The 17,774-nt window shown below is 52.4% G+C and overlaps 1 protein-coding gene across 2 annotated transcripts in view; it reads left to right on the forward strand.

The window, feature by feature from the left end:
- Positions 1-209: 209 nt before the first annotated feature.
- Positions 210-17,774, forward strand: part of WNT6 (Wnt family member 6) — a 71,698-nt gene continuing 54,133 nt past the window's right edge. The window contains exon 1 of one of the 2 annotated variants that reach the window (XM_069982515.1): positions 210-600. In XM_069982515.1, coding sequence (XP_069838616.1) covers positions 524-600 — 77 coding nt within the window. In that variant the 5' untranslated portion in view covers positions 210-523. The remainder of the gene's footprint in view (positions 601-17,774) is intronic. The other variant, XM_069982516.1, reaches the window with a different exon arrangement.

Here is a 17,774-nt window from a genome sequence, read left to right on the forward strand (position 1 = left end):
ACCCCCTGCTGCTGCTGCCAGGTGCTGTGTGATCCTCCTCAGGTAACTGACACACCCTATGACTTACCTGGATGGTGACCCTGCAGACAGGCCCTGCTATCTCGCCCCCCTTCCCATGTAGGGCAATGCAGAATTAATATTTCTCCTTCGCCTCCCTCTATCTCCTTCCCTCCTCCTTGTCTTTCATCTCTCCACCCACGACCCTTGTGTGTTCCTCCCAAATCTTGCTCCCCTTTCTTTGCTTCCAGCTTGCAGGACAGTCTATGGCCAGTGAATTGGAGCTACCTGGATGTGGAAGCCCCCTGTCCCCAGAGCTGCATGCTGAGTGCTGCTACTGTCCTCCCACCTCTTCTCCATCCCCATAGGGAGAAAAGTGAACAATCCAGGCATTCCTGGGAGTTTTCTACTTGTTGATGTAGCTCCTTGTGAGTTCTTGGCTGCACTGAGGAAGAAGCAGAAGGAGCTAGGCACTCACCTCCTCTGGCTTGTCAGCTGGTCTCCCTCACCTTTGCCACTTGCCACCATGATGCCCCTGTCCAGGACTCAGCTGGGTCTCTTCTTCATCCTCCTGTGTCCTGCCAACATCATAGGACTGTGGTGGTGAGTAGAAGCTAGCAGCAGGCATTGACCCTAGAATGGTGGTGATGATGATGATGATGATGATAACCCTGGCTGACTTATCCCACAAGCTCCCACTTGTCCCTCTCCACATGCCCAGGATATTTGGTGAAGGTTCTCCCCAGCAAGCAGCGATCTGTTTGGGGTTGGTGCAGGGTGTTGTGTCAGGCAGGGGGTGTCTGGGAGCCTGAGCTCAGTGACATAATGCTGAGGACTCTGGAGCTGTTGACAGACTGGGGGAGCAATGCTCTGTGGTGCTCTGACAGCCCTGGGATTACATCTGATTGCTAAAAATAACAAATCCTCGAGGTGGTTGATGGAAATGTAGCAATGCTCTGCAGAGGTTAGCCTGGTGGGACAGTGCTGGAGGAAGCATCTGTAGGTGGGTGGAAGGAGATGGCTGCCAGGGAAGGGTTAACCAAGCCCCCCCAAATCAAGACTACAACTCCCAGCATGCCCTTACAGCTTTCTGGAGAGTCAGTGGATTGGAGGCTATTGCTGTTGATAAGTGCTCTCCAATCTCCAGCTGTTGCATAACTATAGCTCCTATCATGCAATGTGATGGCAATGGTGGGGGTTGTAGCTGTGCAGCTACTATACTGGATGCAGTGGGGGAGACACAGGTTGGACATGAAGATCTTCTCTGGGTTTTGTCTCTTCACTTTCCATCAGCCGAGCTCCAGGACTTCATGAGAGTTGTAGTTCTGCTGCTTGGATTATGCAGTCGGGTCGGGTCTTTATTTTTAGCGCATGTTACACAAATTATAAGAATAATGAGGGTTGTAGTCCTTCTTCCATCGTCACGCTGTATTATTACTGGGGGTTATATTGTATACTGCATGCCAGAGCTCACTAGGTGTGGAACTACAACCCTCAGCATTCTGGGAGTCAGGAACCCAGTTGTTGCCCCATGTAGAGCACCGAGAAGCTAGAGCACCAGGGTGGCTATACATGTATATGTATATGTATATGGCTACAACAGGTGGCACATAGAGACAGTGTAGACTGGGGGTTATACTTCTATAATGTGCTATATTATAATTACACTACAAGTCTATAGAACTGAGCGACTACGGGGTATGCTGGGAGTTGTAGTTCCATGATATGATGACTACTGATACTATCTGCTGTAGGACCACAAGCCTCAGCATTCCCGCCACCGGGGAGGGGGGAGGGGGGAGCACCGGCTGCAGGAATTCGGGTGGTTTTTATCTTGATCTCAGTAAATTAATTATTACCCGGGAAGTTTATAAAATATTTGATCTGGGAGACAAGTTCAGGCAGGAGCGGAGAATAAACGGGTTCAGCAACTTCAGCGAGTCAGGACCCGGCGGGGGAAGGGTTAACGGAGGGGAGAGAGAGTGACCCGGCGGGGGAAGGGTTAACGGAGGGGAGAGAGAGAGAGTGACCCGGCGGGGGAAGGGTTAACGGAGGGGAGAGTGACCCGGCGGGGGAAGGGTTAAGGAGGGGAGAGAGAGAGTGACCCGGCAGGGGAAGGGTTAACGGAGGGGAGAGAGAGAGTGACCCGGCGGGGGAAGGGTTAACAGAGGGGAGAGAGAGAGTGACCCGGCGGGGGAAGGGTAAATAAGAGGGGAGAGAGAGTGACCCGGCGGGGGAAGGGTTAACGGAGGGGAGATGGTGACCCGGCGGGGGAAGGGTTAACGGAGGGGAGAGAGAGAGTGACCCGGCGGGGGAAGGGTTAACGGAGGGGAGATGGTGACCCGGCGGGGGAAGGGTTAACGGAGGGGAGAGAGAGAGTGACCCGGCGGGGGAAGGGTTAACGGAGGGGAGAGAGAGTGACCCGGCGGGGGAAGGGTAAATAAGAGGGGAGAGAGAGTGACCCGGCGGGGGAAGGGTAAATAAGAGGGGAGAGAGAGAGTGACCCGGCGGGATGATGGGGGTGATGCTGCACCTTATTCCTTTAAATCTTTACACCGGTTTCCCCCAACTTGTGGCTGTTCAAAAAAAAAAAAAAACTACAACTCCCATCATGTCCTGATAACTGGAGAGCCATTGCTTTATATCAGTGTTCTCCGCACTACAACTCCCATCATGCCCCGACAATCACACATGATAGGAGTGCTGAGCTCTCAGCATCGGACCGGACGTTGTTCCTGCTGATCGGTCGGTGGAGAGGAGTCTGTCGTCCTGCACATCGGTCACACTGACTGTATATACCCGGAGCAGGGTTATATTATATATACTGTATATACCCGGAGCAGGGTTATATTATATATACTGTATATACCCGGAGCAGGGTTATATACTATATACTGTATATACCCGGAGCAGGGTTATATTATATATACTATATACTGTATATACCCGGAGCAGGGTTATATTATATATACTGTATATACCCGGAGCAGGGTTATATTATATATACTGTATATACCCGGAGCAGGGTTATATTATATATACTGTATATACCCGGAGCAGGGTTATATTATATATACTGTATATACCCGGAGCAGGGTTATATTATATATACTATATACTGTATATACCCGGAGCAGGGTTATATTATATATACTGTATATACCCGGAGCAGGGTTATATTATATATACTATATACTGTATATACCCGGAGCAGGGTTATATTATATATACTGTATATACCCGGAGCAGGGTTATATTATATATACTGTATATACCCGGAGCAGGGTTATATTATATATACTATATACTGTATATACCCGGAGCAGGGTTATATTATATATACTATATACTGTATATACTATAGACACTGAGCTCCAGCCTGTGGCCCCCAGCTGTTTCCACACTACAACTCCCAGCATGCCCTGACAGCCAACCTGCTGGAGATCAGTCACCAGGACAATGGAGGAAAAGGATCAGAACTGACACAACTAACAGATCCCACAGGAACCAATCAGATTCTTCCAGGAGCATCAATCTGACTGGTCATCGATCTGTGGGGAATTATTACTGATCAGGTCTGATTTTAACCCATTGTTCTCATACAGTTGTATATAGCAGTATATATATATATACCTCTGTGGGATGGAGGACACATTGGTGTAATACAGTGGTATATAGCAGTATATATATATACCTCTGTGGGATGGGGGACACATTGGTCTCATACAGTTGTATATAGCAGTATATATATATATATATACCTCTGTGGGATGGGGACACATTGGTCTCATACAGTTGTATATAGCAGTATATATATATACCTCTGTGGGATGGGGGACACATTGGTCTCATACAGTTGTATATAGCAGTATATATATATATATATATATATATATATATATATATATATATATATATATATATATATATATATATACCTCTGTGGGATGGGGGACACATTGGTCTCATACAGTTGTATATAGCAGTATATATATATACCTCTGTGGGATGGGGGACACATTGGTCTCATACAGTGGTATATAGCAGTATATATGTATACCTATGTGGGGTGGGGGACACATTGGTGTAATACACTGGTATATAGCAGTATATATGTATACCCCAGCAGTCTGGGGCACATATAAATCCGGCTCCTCTATGCTCCATACACACTGACCTGTAAGTGTCGCTGTTGTTACTATTGTCAGTGCAGGGATTTAGTCACTGACTAATAAATGACCTACAGGTGAGAGGACAGAGGAGGGATCAGCATGAAGATCGGTAAGATGCGACATCTGTATAATAAGCTGTGAGGGAATAGTCAGGCTGGATGGGGGGGGGGGGGGGGTATTGTGTGGGGAGAGAAGACTGGAGAGATTGTGTACAGTATAACAAGACATTACTATATATACTGCTCTATATAGCTGTATACAGGGGGGGGGGGGGGGCTGAGAAACCAGAGGCAAATCATTATACACAGGGTCATTTATTCCTATGTACAGACATACAGATAGATAGATAGATAGATAGATAGATAGATAGGAGATAGATAGGAGATAGATAGATAGATAGATAGGAGATAGATAGATAGATAGATAGATAGATAGATAGATAGATAGATAGATAGATAGATAGATAGATAGGAGATAGATAGGAGATAGATAGATAGATAGGAGATAGATAGAAGATAGATAGATAGATAGATAGATAGGAGATAGATAGAAGATAGATAGATAGATAGATAGATAGGAGATAGATAGAAGATAGATAGATAGATAGATAGATAGATGATAGATAGATAGATAGATAGATAGATAAATAGGAGATAGATAGATAGATAGGAGATAGATAGGAGATAGATAGATAGATAGATAGATAGATAGATAGATAGGAGATAGATAGATAGATAGGAGATAGATAGATAGATAGATAGATAGACAGATAGGAGATAGATAGGAGATAGATGGATAGATAGATAGATAGACAGATAGGAGATAGATAGATAGATAGGAGATAGATAGATAGGAGATAGATGATAGATAGATAGATAGATAGATAGATAGATAGATAGGAGATAGATAGATAGATAGATAGATAGATAGATAGATAGATAGATAGATAGGAGATGGATAGATAGATAGATAGATAGGAGATAGATAGATAGATAGATAGATAAATAGATAGATAGATAGATAGATAGATAGATAGAGAGAGAGAGAGATAGATAGATAGATAGATAGATAGATAGATAGATAGGAGATAGATAGATAGATAGATAGGAGATAGATAGGAGATAGATAGATAGATAGATAGATAGGAGATAGATAGATAGATAGATAGATAGATAGGAGATAGATAGATAGGAGATAGATAGATAGATAGATAGATAGATAGGAGATAGATAGATAGGAGATAGATAGATAGATAGATAGATAGGAGATAGATAGGAGAAAGATATATAGATAGATAGGAGATAGATAGATAGATAGGAGATAGATAGATAGATAGATAGATAGGAGATAGATAGATAGGAGATAGATAGATAGATAGATAGATAGGAGATAGATAGATAGATAGATAGATAGGAGATAGATAGGAGATAGATAGGAGATAGATAGATAGATAGATAGATAGATAGATAGATAGATAGATAGATAGATAGATAGATAGATAGGAGATAGATAGATAGATAGATAGATAGGAGATAGATAGATAGGAGATAGATAGATAGATAGATAGATAGATAGATAGATAGGAGATAGATAGGAGAAAGATAGATAGATAGATAGATAGGAGATAGATAGATAGATATATAGGAGATAGATAGATATATAGGAGATAGATAGATAGATAGATAGATAGATAGATAGATAGATAGATAGATAGATAGATAGGAGATAGAGAGTTTTGCTTTCTTTGTTGTCTCTTTCATCCCTCTGGCAGACAGCACAGTCACCTATATACCCATGTATATGTAGCAGTGTCTGAGATGCTACACAGCAGCCATGTGCTGACATAGTGCATATAACTGTGCGCCATGTATAGTGACACTCACCCCCCTGTACAGGAGAAGATTATATGGCCGCCATGTCTCATTATCATGGCCAGACTGATCCAGATGAGGATGATGGGAGTCACATGGTGGATGGGAACCTGTCCTGTTTATAATTGACAAACAGAGAATGCTGGGAAATGTCCCATCCAGAGACTTCTCCATCCGGCATATGCGGGATCAGATAGTAACACATGGGCCGGATTATAGGGGGTCATAGGGGACATGATGCAGCCTGAGTCACAGCCAGGATGGCTGAGGTTGTATCACACATCATAGGCTTAGATACACTGGCTTAGCAGACACTATCTCACATATTAGACTTAGATACCGGAAAAGCAGCGACCATTATGATAGCCCTGTAATGTCCCCCCGGACCCCATAGACCTGTAATGTCCCCCCGGACCCCATAGACCTGTAATGTCCCCCCGGACCCCATAGACCTGTAATGTCCCCCCGGACCCCATAGCCCTGTGATGTGTCCCCTGGACTCTATAGCCCTGTGATGTGTCCCCCCCGGACCCCATAGCCCTGTGATGTGTCCCCCCCGGACCCCATAGACCTGTAATGTCCCCCCGGACCCCATAGACCTGTAATGTCCCCCCGGACCCCATAGCCCTGTAATGTCCCCCCGGACCCCATAGACCTGTAATGTCCCCCCGGACCCCATAGACCTGTACTGTCCCCCCGGACCCCATAGACCTGTAAGGTCCCCCCGGACCCCATAGACCTGTAATGTCCCCCCGGACCCCATAGCCCTGTGATGTGTCCCCCCCGGACCCCATAGCCCTGTAATGTCCCCCCGGACCCCATAGCCCTGTGATGTGTCCCCCCGGACCCCATAGCCCTGTAATGTCCCCCCGGACCCCATAGCCCTGTAATGTGTCCCCCCCGGACCCCATAGCCCTGTGATGTGTCCCCCCCGGACCCCATAGACCTGTGATGTGTCCCTGGACCCCATAGCCCTGTGATGTGTCCCCTGGACTCTATAGCCCTGTGATGTGTCCCCCCCCGGACCCCATAGCCCTGTGATGTGTCCCCCCGGACCCCATAGCCCTGTGATGTGTCCCCTGGACTCTATAGCCCTGTGATGTGTCCCCTGGACTCTATAGCCCTGTGATGTGTCCCCTGGACCCCATAGCCCTGTGATGTTTCCCCCCGGACCCCATAGTCCTGTGATGTGTCTCTTTGGACCCCATAGTCCTGTGATGTGTCTCTTTGGACCCCATAGTCCTGTGATGTGTCCCCGGACCCCATAGCCCTGTAATGTGTCCCCGGACCCCATAGCCCTGTGATGTGTCCCCCCGGACCCCATAGCCCTGTGATGTTTCCCCCCGGACCCCATAGCCCTGTGATGTGTCCCCCCGGACCCCATAGCCCTGTGTTTTGTCCCCCCGGACCCCATAGCCCTGTAATGTCCCCCCGGACCCCATAGCCCTGTGATGTGTCCCCCCGGACCCCATAGCCCTGTAATGTCCCCCCGGACCCCATAGCCCTGTGATGTGTCCCCCCGGACCCCATAGCCCTGTAATGTCCCCCCGGACCCCATAGCCCTGTAATGTCCCCCCGGACCCCATAGCCCTGTGATGTGTCCCCCCCGGACCCCATAGCCCTGTGATGTGTCCCCCCCGGACCCCATAGACCTGTGATGTGTCCCTGGACCCCATAGTCCTGTGATGTGTCTCTTTGGACCCCATAGTCCTGTGATGTGTCCCCCGGACCCCATAGCCCTGTAATGTGTCCCCGGACCCCATAGCCCTGTGATGTGTCCCCCCGGACCCCATAGCCCTGTGATGTGTCCCCCCGGACCCCATAGACCTGTGATGTGTCCCTGGACCCCATAGCCCTGTGATGTGTCCCCTGGACTCTATAGCCCTGTGATGTGTCCCCCCCGGACCCCATAGCCCTGTGATGTGTCCCCCCCGGACCCCATAGACCTGTAATGTCCCCCCGGACCCCATAGCCCTGTAATGTCCCCCCGGACCCCATAGACCTGTAATGTCCCCCCGGACCCCATAGACCTGTAATGTCCCCCCGGACCCCATAGACCTGTAATGTCCCCCCGGACCCCATAGACCTGTAATGTCCCCCCGGACCCCATAGCCCTGTGATGTGTCCCCCCCGGACCCCATAGCCCTGTAATGTCCCCCCGGACCCCATAGCCCTGTGATGTGTCCCCCCGGACCCCATAGCCCTGTAATGTCCCCCCGGACCCCATAGCCCTGTAATGTGTCCCCCCCGGACCCCATAGCCCTGTGATGTGTCCCCCCCGGACCCCATAGACCTGTGATGTGTCCCTGGACCCCATAGCCCTGTGATGTGTCCCCTGGACTCTATAGCCCTGTGATGTGTCCCCCCCGGACCCCATAGCCCTGTGATGTGTCCCCCCGGACCCCATAGCCCTGTGATGTGTCCCCTGGACTCTATAGCCCTGTGATGTGTCCCCTGGACTCTATAGCCCTGTGATGTGTCCCCTGGACCCCATAGCCCTGTGATGTTTCCCCCCGGACCCCATAGTCCTGTGATGTGTCTCTTTGGACCCCATAGTCCTGTGATGTGTCCCCGGACCCCATAGCCCTGTAATGTGTCCCCGGACCCCATAGCCCTGTGATGTTTCCCCCCGGACCCCATAGCCCTGTGATGTTTCCCCCCGGACCCCATAGCCCTGTGATGTGTCCCCCCGGACCCCATAGCCCTGTGATGTGTCCCCCCGGACCCCATAGCCCTGTAATGTCCCCCCGGACCCCATAGCCCTGTGATGTGTCCCCCCGGACCCCATAGCCCTGTAATGTCCCCCCGGACCCCATAGCCCTGTGATGTGTCCCCCCGGACCCCATAGCCCTGTAATGTCCCCCCGGACCCCATAGCCCTGTAATGTCCCCCCGGACCCCATAGCCCTGTGATGTGTCCCCCCCGGACCCCATAGCCCTGTGATGTGTCCCCCCCGGACCCCATAGACCTGTGATGTGTCCCTGGACCCCATAGTCCTGTGATGTGTCTCTTTGGACCCCATAGTCCTGTGATGTGTCCCCCGGACCCCATAGCCCTGTAATGTGTCCCCGGACCCCATAGCCCTGTGATGTGTCCCCCCGGACCCCATAGCCCTGTGATGTGTCCCCCCGGACCCCATAGACCTGTTATGTGTCCCTGGACCCCATAGCCCTGTGATGTGTCCCCTGGACTCTATAGCCCTGTGATGTGTCCCCCCCGGACCCCATAGCCCTGTGATGTGTCCCCCCCGGACCCCATAGACCTGTGATGTGTCCCTGGACCCCATAGCCCTGTGATGTGTCCCCTGGACCCCATAGCCCTGTGATGTTTCCCCCCGGACCCCATAGCCCTGTGATGTGTCCCCCCGGACCCCATAGCCCTGTGATGTGTCCCCCCGGACCCCATAGCCCTGTGATGTTTCCCCCCGGACCCCATAGCCCTGTGATGTGTCCCCCCGGACCCCATAGCCCTGTGATGTTTCCCCCCGGACCCCATAGCCCTGTGATGTGTCCCCCCGGACCCCATAGCCCTGTGATGTGTCCCCCCGGACCCCATAGCCCTGTGATGTCCCCCCGGACCCCATAGCCCTGTGATGTGTCCCCCCGGACCCCATAGCCCTGTAATGTCCCCCCGGACCCCATAGCCCTGTGATGTGTCCCCCCGGACCCCATAGCCCTGTAATGTCCCCCCGAACCCCATAGCCCTGTAATGTCCCCCCGGACCCCATAGCCCTGTGATGTGTCCCCCCCGGACCCCATAGCCCTGTGATGTGTCCCCCCCGGACCCCATAGACCTGTGATGTGTCCCTGGACCCCATAGTCCTGTGATGTGTCTCTTTGGACCCCATAGTCCTGTGATGTGTCCCCCGGACCTCATAGCCCTGTAATGTGTCCCCGGACCCCATAGCCCTGTGATGTGTCCCCCCGGACCCCATAGCCCTGTGATGTGTCCCCCCGGACCCCATAGACCTGTGATGTGTCCCTGGACCCCATAGCCCTGTGATGTGTCCCCTGGACTCTATAGCCCTGTGATGTGTCCCCCCCGGACCCCATAGCCCTGTGATGTGTCCCCCCCGGACCCCATAGACCTGTGATGTGTCCCTGGACCCCATAGCCCTGTGATGTGTCCCCTGGACCCCATAGCCCTGTGATGTGTCCCCTGGACTCTATAGCCCTGTGATGTGTCCCCTGGACCCCATAGCCCTGTGATGTTTCCCCCCGGACCCCATAGTCCTGTGATGTGTCTCTTTGGACCCCATAGTCCTGTGATGTGTCCCCCGGACCCCATAGCCCTGTAATGTGTCCCCGGACCCCATAGCCCTGTGATGTTTCCCCCCGGACCCCATAGCCCTGTGATGTGTCCCCCCGGACCCCATAGCCCTGTGATGTTTCCCCCCGGACCCCATAGCCCTGTGATGTGTCCCCCCGGACCCCATAGCCCTGTGATGTGTCCCCCCGGACCCCATAGCCCTGTAATGTCCCCCCGGACCCCATAGCCCTGTGATGTGTCCCCCCGGACCCCATAGCCCTGTAATGTCCCCCCGGACCCCATAGCCCTGTGATGTGTCCCCCCGGACCCCATAGCCCTGTAATGTCCCCCCGGACCCCATAGCCCTGTAATGTCCCCCCGGACCCCATAGACCTGTGATGTGTCCCCCCCCCGGACCCCATAGCCCTGTGACGTGTCCCCCCCCCCCCATAGACCTGTGATGTGTCCCCCGGATACCATAGCACTGTCATGTGTCCCCCGGACCCCATAGACCTGTGATGTGTCCCCGGACCCCATAGCCCTGTGATGTTTCCCCCCGGACCCCATAGCCCTGTCATGTTTCCCCCGGACCCCATATCCCTGTGATGTGTCCCCCGGACCCCATAGTCCTGTGATGTTTCCCCCCGGACCCCATATCCCTGTGATGTGTCCCCTGGACTCTATAGCCCTGTGATGTGTCCCCGAGACCCCACAGCCCTGTGATGTGTCCCCCGGACCCCATATCCCTGTGATGTTTCCCCCGGACCCCATAGCCCTGTGATGTGTCCGTTATCATGTACTGGGGGACGGGGTGCGGGACCAGCTTAGGGCCAAAAAATAAAAAATACTGCACCTACATGTATATTTAATGGGTGGTGTTTGGTTTGCGGATGTATTTCTTAGTGTGGACTGTAACCAGGCCGGGGTTAGTAGTGATGTACAGGGCACAGGTTATCAGGGTTATTAATACCAGTGTTATTATTATTATTAGTGTTTAAAAAAAAAAAAAAAAAGCCCTACAGTTTGCAGATAAGTAGTGTTACTGCAGTGGGGAGGGAGGCTGGAGCAGCTGATACCTTAATGGACGCTGGGACCTGTATACATGTATATGTATGTATACCTACTGTATATATTGTACTGTTAGATGTTACTTATATTGTTGTACAGATAAGCTACAACCCCACAGGATAAGCGATCAGCGCATAGATACTGGGATCCACTGGGATCTCTACTGGTCAGCAGGACGGGGATCCAGGTCCCGGATGTAGCAGAGGTGAGGATGAGCCCTGCTGCTCTGGGGGATCTCCATCACTGCCATAGACTATGGGGGAGATTTATCAAACATGGTGTAAAGTCAAACTGGCTCAGTCGCCCCTAGCAACCAATCAGATTCCGAGACCAGGTCAGATGAGGAATGCGACCCATCCAGAGGTGGCCGATCCCTGAGTCATGGCGGACCCTGAAGATGGAGCGCAGCATCACTGGGATGACTCACAATGTACAGAACATATCATTCGCTATAGTCATACACTACAGGTCATCTGATCACAGATGTAGCAGAGCCGACCCCCATACCAGGACCACAGGTGATGCCCACCACCACCATGGCTGTAATATACCAGTTCCATCATTGTACAACTTCCTGCCCACTCCTGGATATGTAGTTACCTGTAGCTGCTGTTGACGGATCCTTAATAGTTAGTCAGTACTGTGACTACATAAGGATATTGTGGTATTACCTCACTGAAACCCCCAGCAGATCTGCCTATTAACCCATGAATGCCCAACACATGAGATGATAAATATTGGGATGGTCCTATGTTTGGATATAAACCCAAGCTAGCCAGGGGCAGGGCCATATGGGCATCTGTCAATGGCAGCTAGCCTGCTTACTGATGGTTTCCACGTAACAATCTGTTTAGGTAAAAACAAACTGGGTTTCATCTCTGACAATAGAATGAGAGTTGTTTTCTCTGTCTGAGATTGATTATAATGCGTATGGTTATAATCTATAGTGCCGACACTCATTCAGCTCTGCTACATCTGTAGATCTGCTATTCATTACAAACCATATTGGGATTGTGGGATTTTAATTATGAGAATATTTCCTGTGGATGATGTGATAACGGGGCGGCCGATAAACACTTCAGGATCGGGGTGGCGGCTGTACTATCCATTCTATGTCTCTTCCTGTATGGGGGATGGGAAGTGACAACCATGATGTGTGCAGGACGGGTGCTCGGGGCTGGGGTCAGACTGGTCTGTATTCCTGGGTGCTCAGGGCTGGGGTCAGACTGGTCTGTATTCCCGGGTGCTCGGGGCTGGGGTCAGACTGGTCTGTATTCCCGGGTGCTCGGGGTGGGGGGGTCAGACTGGTCTGTATTCCCGGGTGCTCGGGGCTGGGATCAGACTGGTCTGTATTCCCGGGTGCTCGGGGCTGGGGTCAGACTGGTCTGTATTCCCGGGTGCTCGGGGCTGGGGTCAGACTGGTCTGTATTCCCGGGTGCTCGGGGCTGGGGTCAGACTGGTTGGTATTCCCGGGTGCTCGGGGCTGGGGTAAGACTGTCTGTATTCCCGGGTGCTCGGGGCTGGGGTCAGACTGGTTTGTATTCCCGGGTGCTCAGGGCTGGGGTCAGACTGGTCTGTATTCCCGGGTGCTCGGGGTGGGGGGGCAAACTGGTCTGTATTCCCGGGTGCTTGGCTCTGGGGTCAGACTGGTCTGTATTCCCGGGTGCTCGGGGCTGGGGTCAGACTGGTCTGTATTCCCGGGTGCTCGGGGCTGGGGTCAGACTGGTCTGTATTCCCGGGTGCTCGGGGCTGGGGTCAGACTGGTCCGTTTTCCTGGGTGCTTGAGGCTGAAGTCAGACTGGTCTGTATTCCCGGGTGCTCGGGGCTGGGGTCAGACTGGTCTGTATTCCCGATTGTTCGGAGCTGGGGTCAGACTGGTCTGTATTCCCGGGTGCTCGGGGGTTGGAGTCAGACTGGTCTGTATTCCCGGGTGCTCGGGGCAGGGGGGTCAGACTGGTCTATATTCCCGGGTGTTCGGAGCTGGGGTCAGACTGGTCTGTATTCCCGGGTGTTCGGGGCTGGGGTCAGACTGGTCTGTATTCCCGGGTGCTCGGGGCAGGGGGGTCAGACTGGTCGGTATTCCCGGGTGCTCCGGGCTGAGATCAGACTGGTCTGTATTCCCGGGTGCTCAGTGCTGGGGTCAGACTGGTCTGTATTCCCGGGTGCTCGGGGCTGGGGTCAGACTGGTCTGTATTCCCGGGTGCTCGGGGTGGGGGGGTCAGACTGGTCTGTATTCCCTGGAGCTCGGGGCTGGGGTCAGACTGGTCTGTATTCCCGGGTGCTCGGGGCTGGGGTCATACTGGTCTGTATTCCTGGGTGCTCAGGGCTGGGGTCAGACTGGTCTGTATTCCTGGATGCTCGGGGCTGGGGTCAGACAGGTCTGTATTCCTGGGTGCTCGGGGCTGGGGTCAGACTGGTCTGTATTCCCAGGTGCTCGGGGCTGGGGTCAGACTGGTCTGTATTCCCGGGTGCTCAGGGCTGGGGTCAGACTGGTCTGTATTCCAGGGTGCTCGGGGCTGGGGTCAGACTGGTCTGTATTCCCGGGTGCTCGGGGCTGGGGTCAGACTGGTCTGTATTCCCGGGTGCTCGGGGCAGGGGGGTCAGACTGGTCTGTATTCCCGGGTGCTCGGGGCTGGGGTCAGACTGGTCTGTATTCCCGGGTGCTCGGGGCAGGGGGGTCAGACTGGTCTGTATTCCCGGGTGCTCGGGGTGGGGGGGGTCAGACTGGTCTGTATTCCTGGGTGCTCGGGGCTGGGGTCATACTGGTCTGTATTCCTGGGTGCTCGGGGCTGGGGTCAGACTGGTCTGTATTCCCGGGTGCTCAGGGCTGGGGTCAGACTGGTCTGTATTCCCGGGTGCTCGGGGCTGGGGTCAGACTGGTCTGTATTCCCGGGTGCTCGGGGCTGGGGTCAGACTGGTCTGTATTCCCGGGTGCTTGGCTCTGGGGTCAGACTGGTCTGTATTCCTGGGTGCTCGGGGCTGGGGTCAGACTGGTCTGTATTCCCGGGTGCTCGGGGCTGGGGTCAGACTGGTCTGTATACCCGGGTGCTCGGGGCTGGGGTCAGACTGGTCTGTATTCCCGGGTGCTCGGGGTGGGGGGGGGTCAGACTGGTCTGTATTCCCGGGTGCTCGGGGCTGGGGTCAGACTGGTCTGTATTCCCGGGTGCTCGGGGCTGGGGTCAGACTGGTCTGTATTCCCGGGTGCTCGGGGCTGGGATCAGACTGGTCTGTATTCCCGGGTGCTCGGGGCTGGGGTCAGACTGGTCTGTATTCCCGGGTGCTCGGGGCTGGGGTCAGACTGGTCTGTATTCCCGGGTGCTCGGGGTGGGGGTGGGGGGGTCAGACTGGTCTGTATTCCCGGGTGCTCGGGGCTGGGGTCAGACTGGTCTGTATTCCCGGGTGCTCGGGGTGGGGGGTGGGGTCAGACTGGTCTGTATTCCCGGGTGCTCGGGGCTGGGGTCAGACTGGTCTGTATTCCCGGGTGTTCGGGGCTGGGGTCAGACTGGTCTGTATTCCCGGGTGCTCGGGGCTGGGATCAGACTGGTCTGTATTCCCGGGTGCTCGGGGCTGGGATCAGACTGGTCTGTATTCCCGGGTGCTCGGGGCTGGGGTCAGACTGGTCTGTATTCCCGGGTGCTCGGGGCTGGGGTCAGACTGGTCTGTATTCCCGGGTGCTCGGGGTGGGGGGGGGGGGGTCAGACTGGTCTGTATTGCCGGGTGCTCGGGGGGGGGGTGGGGGTCAGACTGGTCTGTATTCCCGGGTGCTCGGGGCTGGGGTCAGACTGGTCTGTATTCCCGGGTGCTCGGGGCTGGGGTCAAACTGGTCTGTATTCCCGGGTGCTCGGGGTGGGGGGTGGGGTCAGACTGGTCTGTATTCCCGGGTGCTCGGGGCTGGGGTCAGACTGGTCTGTATTCCCGGGTGTTCGGGGCTGGGGTCAGACTGGTCTGTAGTCCCGGGTGCTCGGGGCTGGGATCAGACTGGTCTGTATTCCCGGGTGCTCGGGGCTGGGATCAGACTGGTCTGTATGCCCGGGTGCTCGGGGCTGGGGTCAGACTGGTCTGTATTCCCGGGTGCTCGGGGCTGGGGTCAGACTGGTCTGTATTCCCGGGTGCTCGGGGTGGGGGGGGGGGGGTCAGACTGGTCTGTATTGCCGGGTGCTCGGGGTGGGGGTGGGGGTCAGACTGGTCTGTATTCCCGGGTGCTCGGGGCTGGGGTCAGACTGGTCTGTATTCCCGGGTGCTCGGGGCTGGGGTCAAACTGGTCTGTATTCCCGGGTGCTCGGGGCTGGGGTCAGACTGGTCTGTATTCCCGGGTGCTCGGGGCTGGGGTCAAACTGGTCTGTATTCCTGGGTGCTCGGGGCTGGGGTCAGACTGGTCTGTATTCCTGGGTGCTCGGGGCTGGGGTCAGACTGGTCTGTATTCCTGGGTGCTCGGGGCTGGGGTCAGACTGGTCTGTATTCCCGGGTTGGAGCTATTTATAGATATTTACAGGGGGTGAAATAAGTTTCTGATACGCTGCCGACTTTGCAAGTTTTCCCACCTACAAAAAATAAAGAGGGGAACTCCACTGATATGTTGCTGCCCATGGTGAGACTAACAATTCCTTCCATACTTGTTATTGTCTATTCAGTCTCCTTCCCTTAGTTCTCAGCTGCTGCTTTTTGCTGAAAAGCTTTTCTCTCTGTCTCCCCCTCCCCACCTCTCTTCTCAGGTAGCTGATGTAAACAAGTCCCTGGCAGGCTGTATCTGCAACTTTGTAATGCTGGAAGGATTCATCTGAGGTCAAGTTGCTGATGAACTCACTGTAATTATCCCTCCCAGCATTACAGAGAAGCTACAATGTTGCAGATAAAGCCCATTAGGGAGTTGCTTACATCAGCCATCTCAGAAGGGAGGTGGGAGGAGGGGGGAGACAGAGAAAAAAGCTCACACACAGATTATTGTGTCTTGAGCAGAAAGCAGCAGCTGAGAACTGGGGGAAGGAGACTAAATAGATAATAACAAGTATGGAAGGAATTGTTAGTCTCACCATGGGCAGCAACATATCAGAAGTTATGTTTGAGTGGAATACCCCTCTAATATTTGGCCCACAAACCTTTGTTTCTGACCTTTTTCAGAATCATCTTTACCCCACAAGGTGAGATCTTGCATGGAGCCCCAGACCGAGGAATACTGTCAGTCACCTTGTGTTTCTTCCATTTTCTAATAATTGTACAGTTGTTTCTTTCTCATCAAGCTGCTTGTCTATTGTCCTGTGGCCCATCCCAGCCTTGTGCAGATCTACAGTTTTGTGTCTGGTGTCCTTAGACAGCTCTTTGGTCTTGGCCATGGTGCAGAGGTTGGAGTGTGATGAGTGTGTGGACAGATGATTATTATACAGGTAATGAGGTCACACAGGTGTAGGTAATCCAGGTAATGAGGGCAGAGGAGGAGGAGCTTCTTATAGAGACACTAACAGCTCTGTGAGAGGCAGAAGTCCTTATGAAATCCTTATTTCATGTAATAAAATGGGGAATAATTATCTATAAATCCTATAATGTGATTATCTGGGTATAATTAAAAAATTTTGAGCATAGATATCCACAAAGAAATCTATTTTATTATATAAAATGCAATTAATACATATATTAAAACAAGGAGAGAGAAAAATGTCCAAAATGCAACATAATAGGACAAAAACATAAGACAAGGGTGGAAATTGTAAACATCACTAGAGTCCTCTAGCCGATATCTGAGCAGATGCAGCTGACACTTAAAGGGAATCCGTCAGCTCCCGGGCACTACCTAAGGTGGTGACAGTGTGCTGTAGCTGGCAGTCCCCCAGTGAGCATGGTGCCTCTTTGGTAATTTCCCATGCAGCGGATTATGTACAATCTTATGTCTCCTACTGTCACAGAGCAGTTGTTCATGCCACACTTGTCATGCATCCTCCTCCCTCTTCATGAATAATCAATGCTGCCCGGCCTCCTGCTCGCTCAGCTGTTAGATTGCAGATCAGTCCTCTGTAGGCAGGTTATGTCTGAAAGAATCTCTCCTCTGTAATGTGTTGGAGCTGTGGTCTAGGGGTAACTCACCTGTCCAGAGACCTGCCAGCAGTTCATTCTCTGGTTTGAATTCCCTGATGGAAATTAAATACATGTCTTTTTTTCCCTCATTATTGTATCATTTTGAAGACTATGTTCACACACACAGTATTTTTGCTAGATAGATATGAGATAGACAGATAGGAGATAGATAGATAGATAGATAGATAGATAGATAGATAGATAGATAGATAGGAGATAGATAGATAGGAGATAGATAGATAGATAGATAGATAGATAGATAGATAGATAGATAGATAGGAGATAGATAGATAGATAGATAGATAGGAGATAGATAGGAGATAGATAGATAGGAGATAGATAGATAATAGCA

The sequence above is a fragment of the Dendropsophus ebraccatus genome, chromosome 9 (assembly GCF_027789765.1).
Source record: "Dendropsophus ebraccatus isolate aDenEbr1 chromosome 9, aDenEbr1.pat, whole genome shotgun sequence".
Lineage (NCBI taxonomy): Eukaryota > Metazoa > Chordata > Amphibia > Anura > Hylidae > Dendropsophus > Dendropsophus ebraccatus.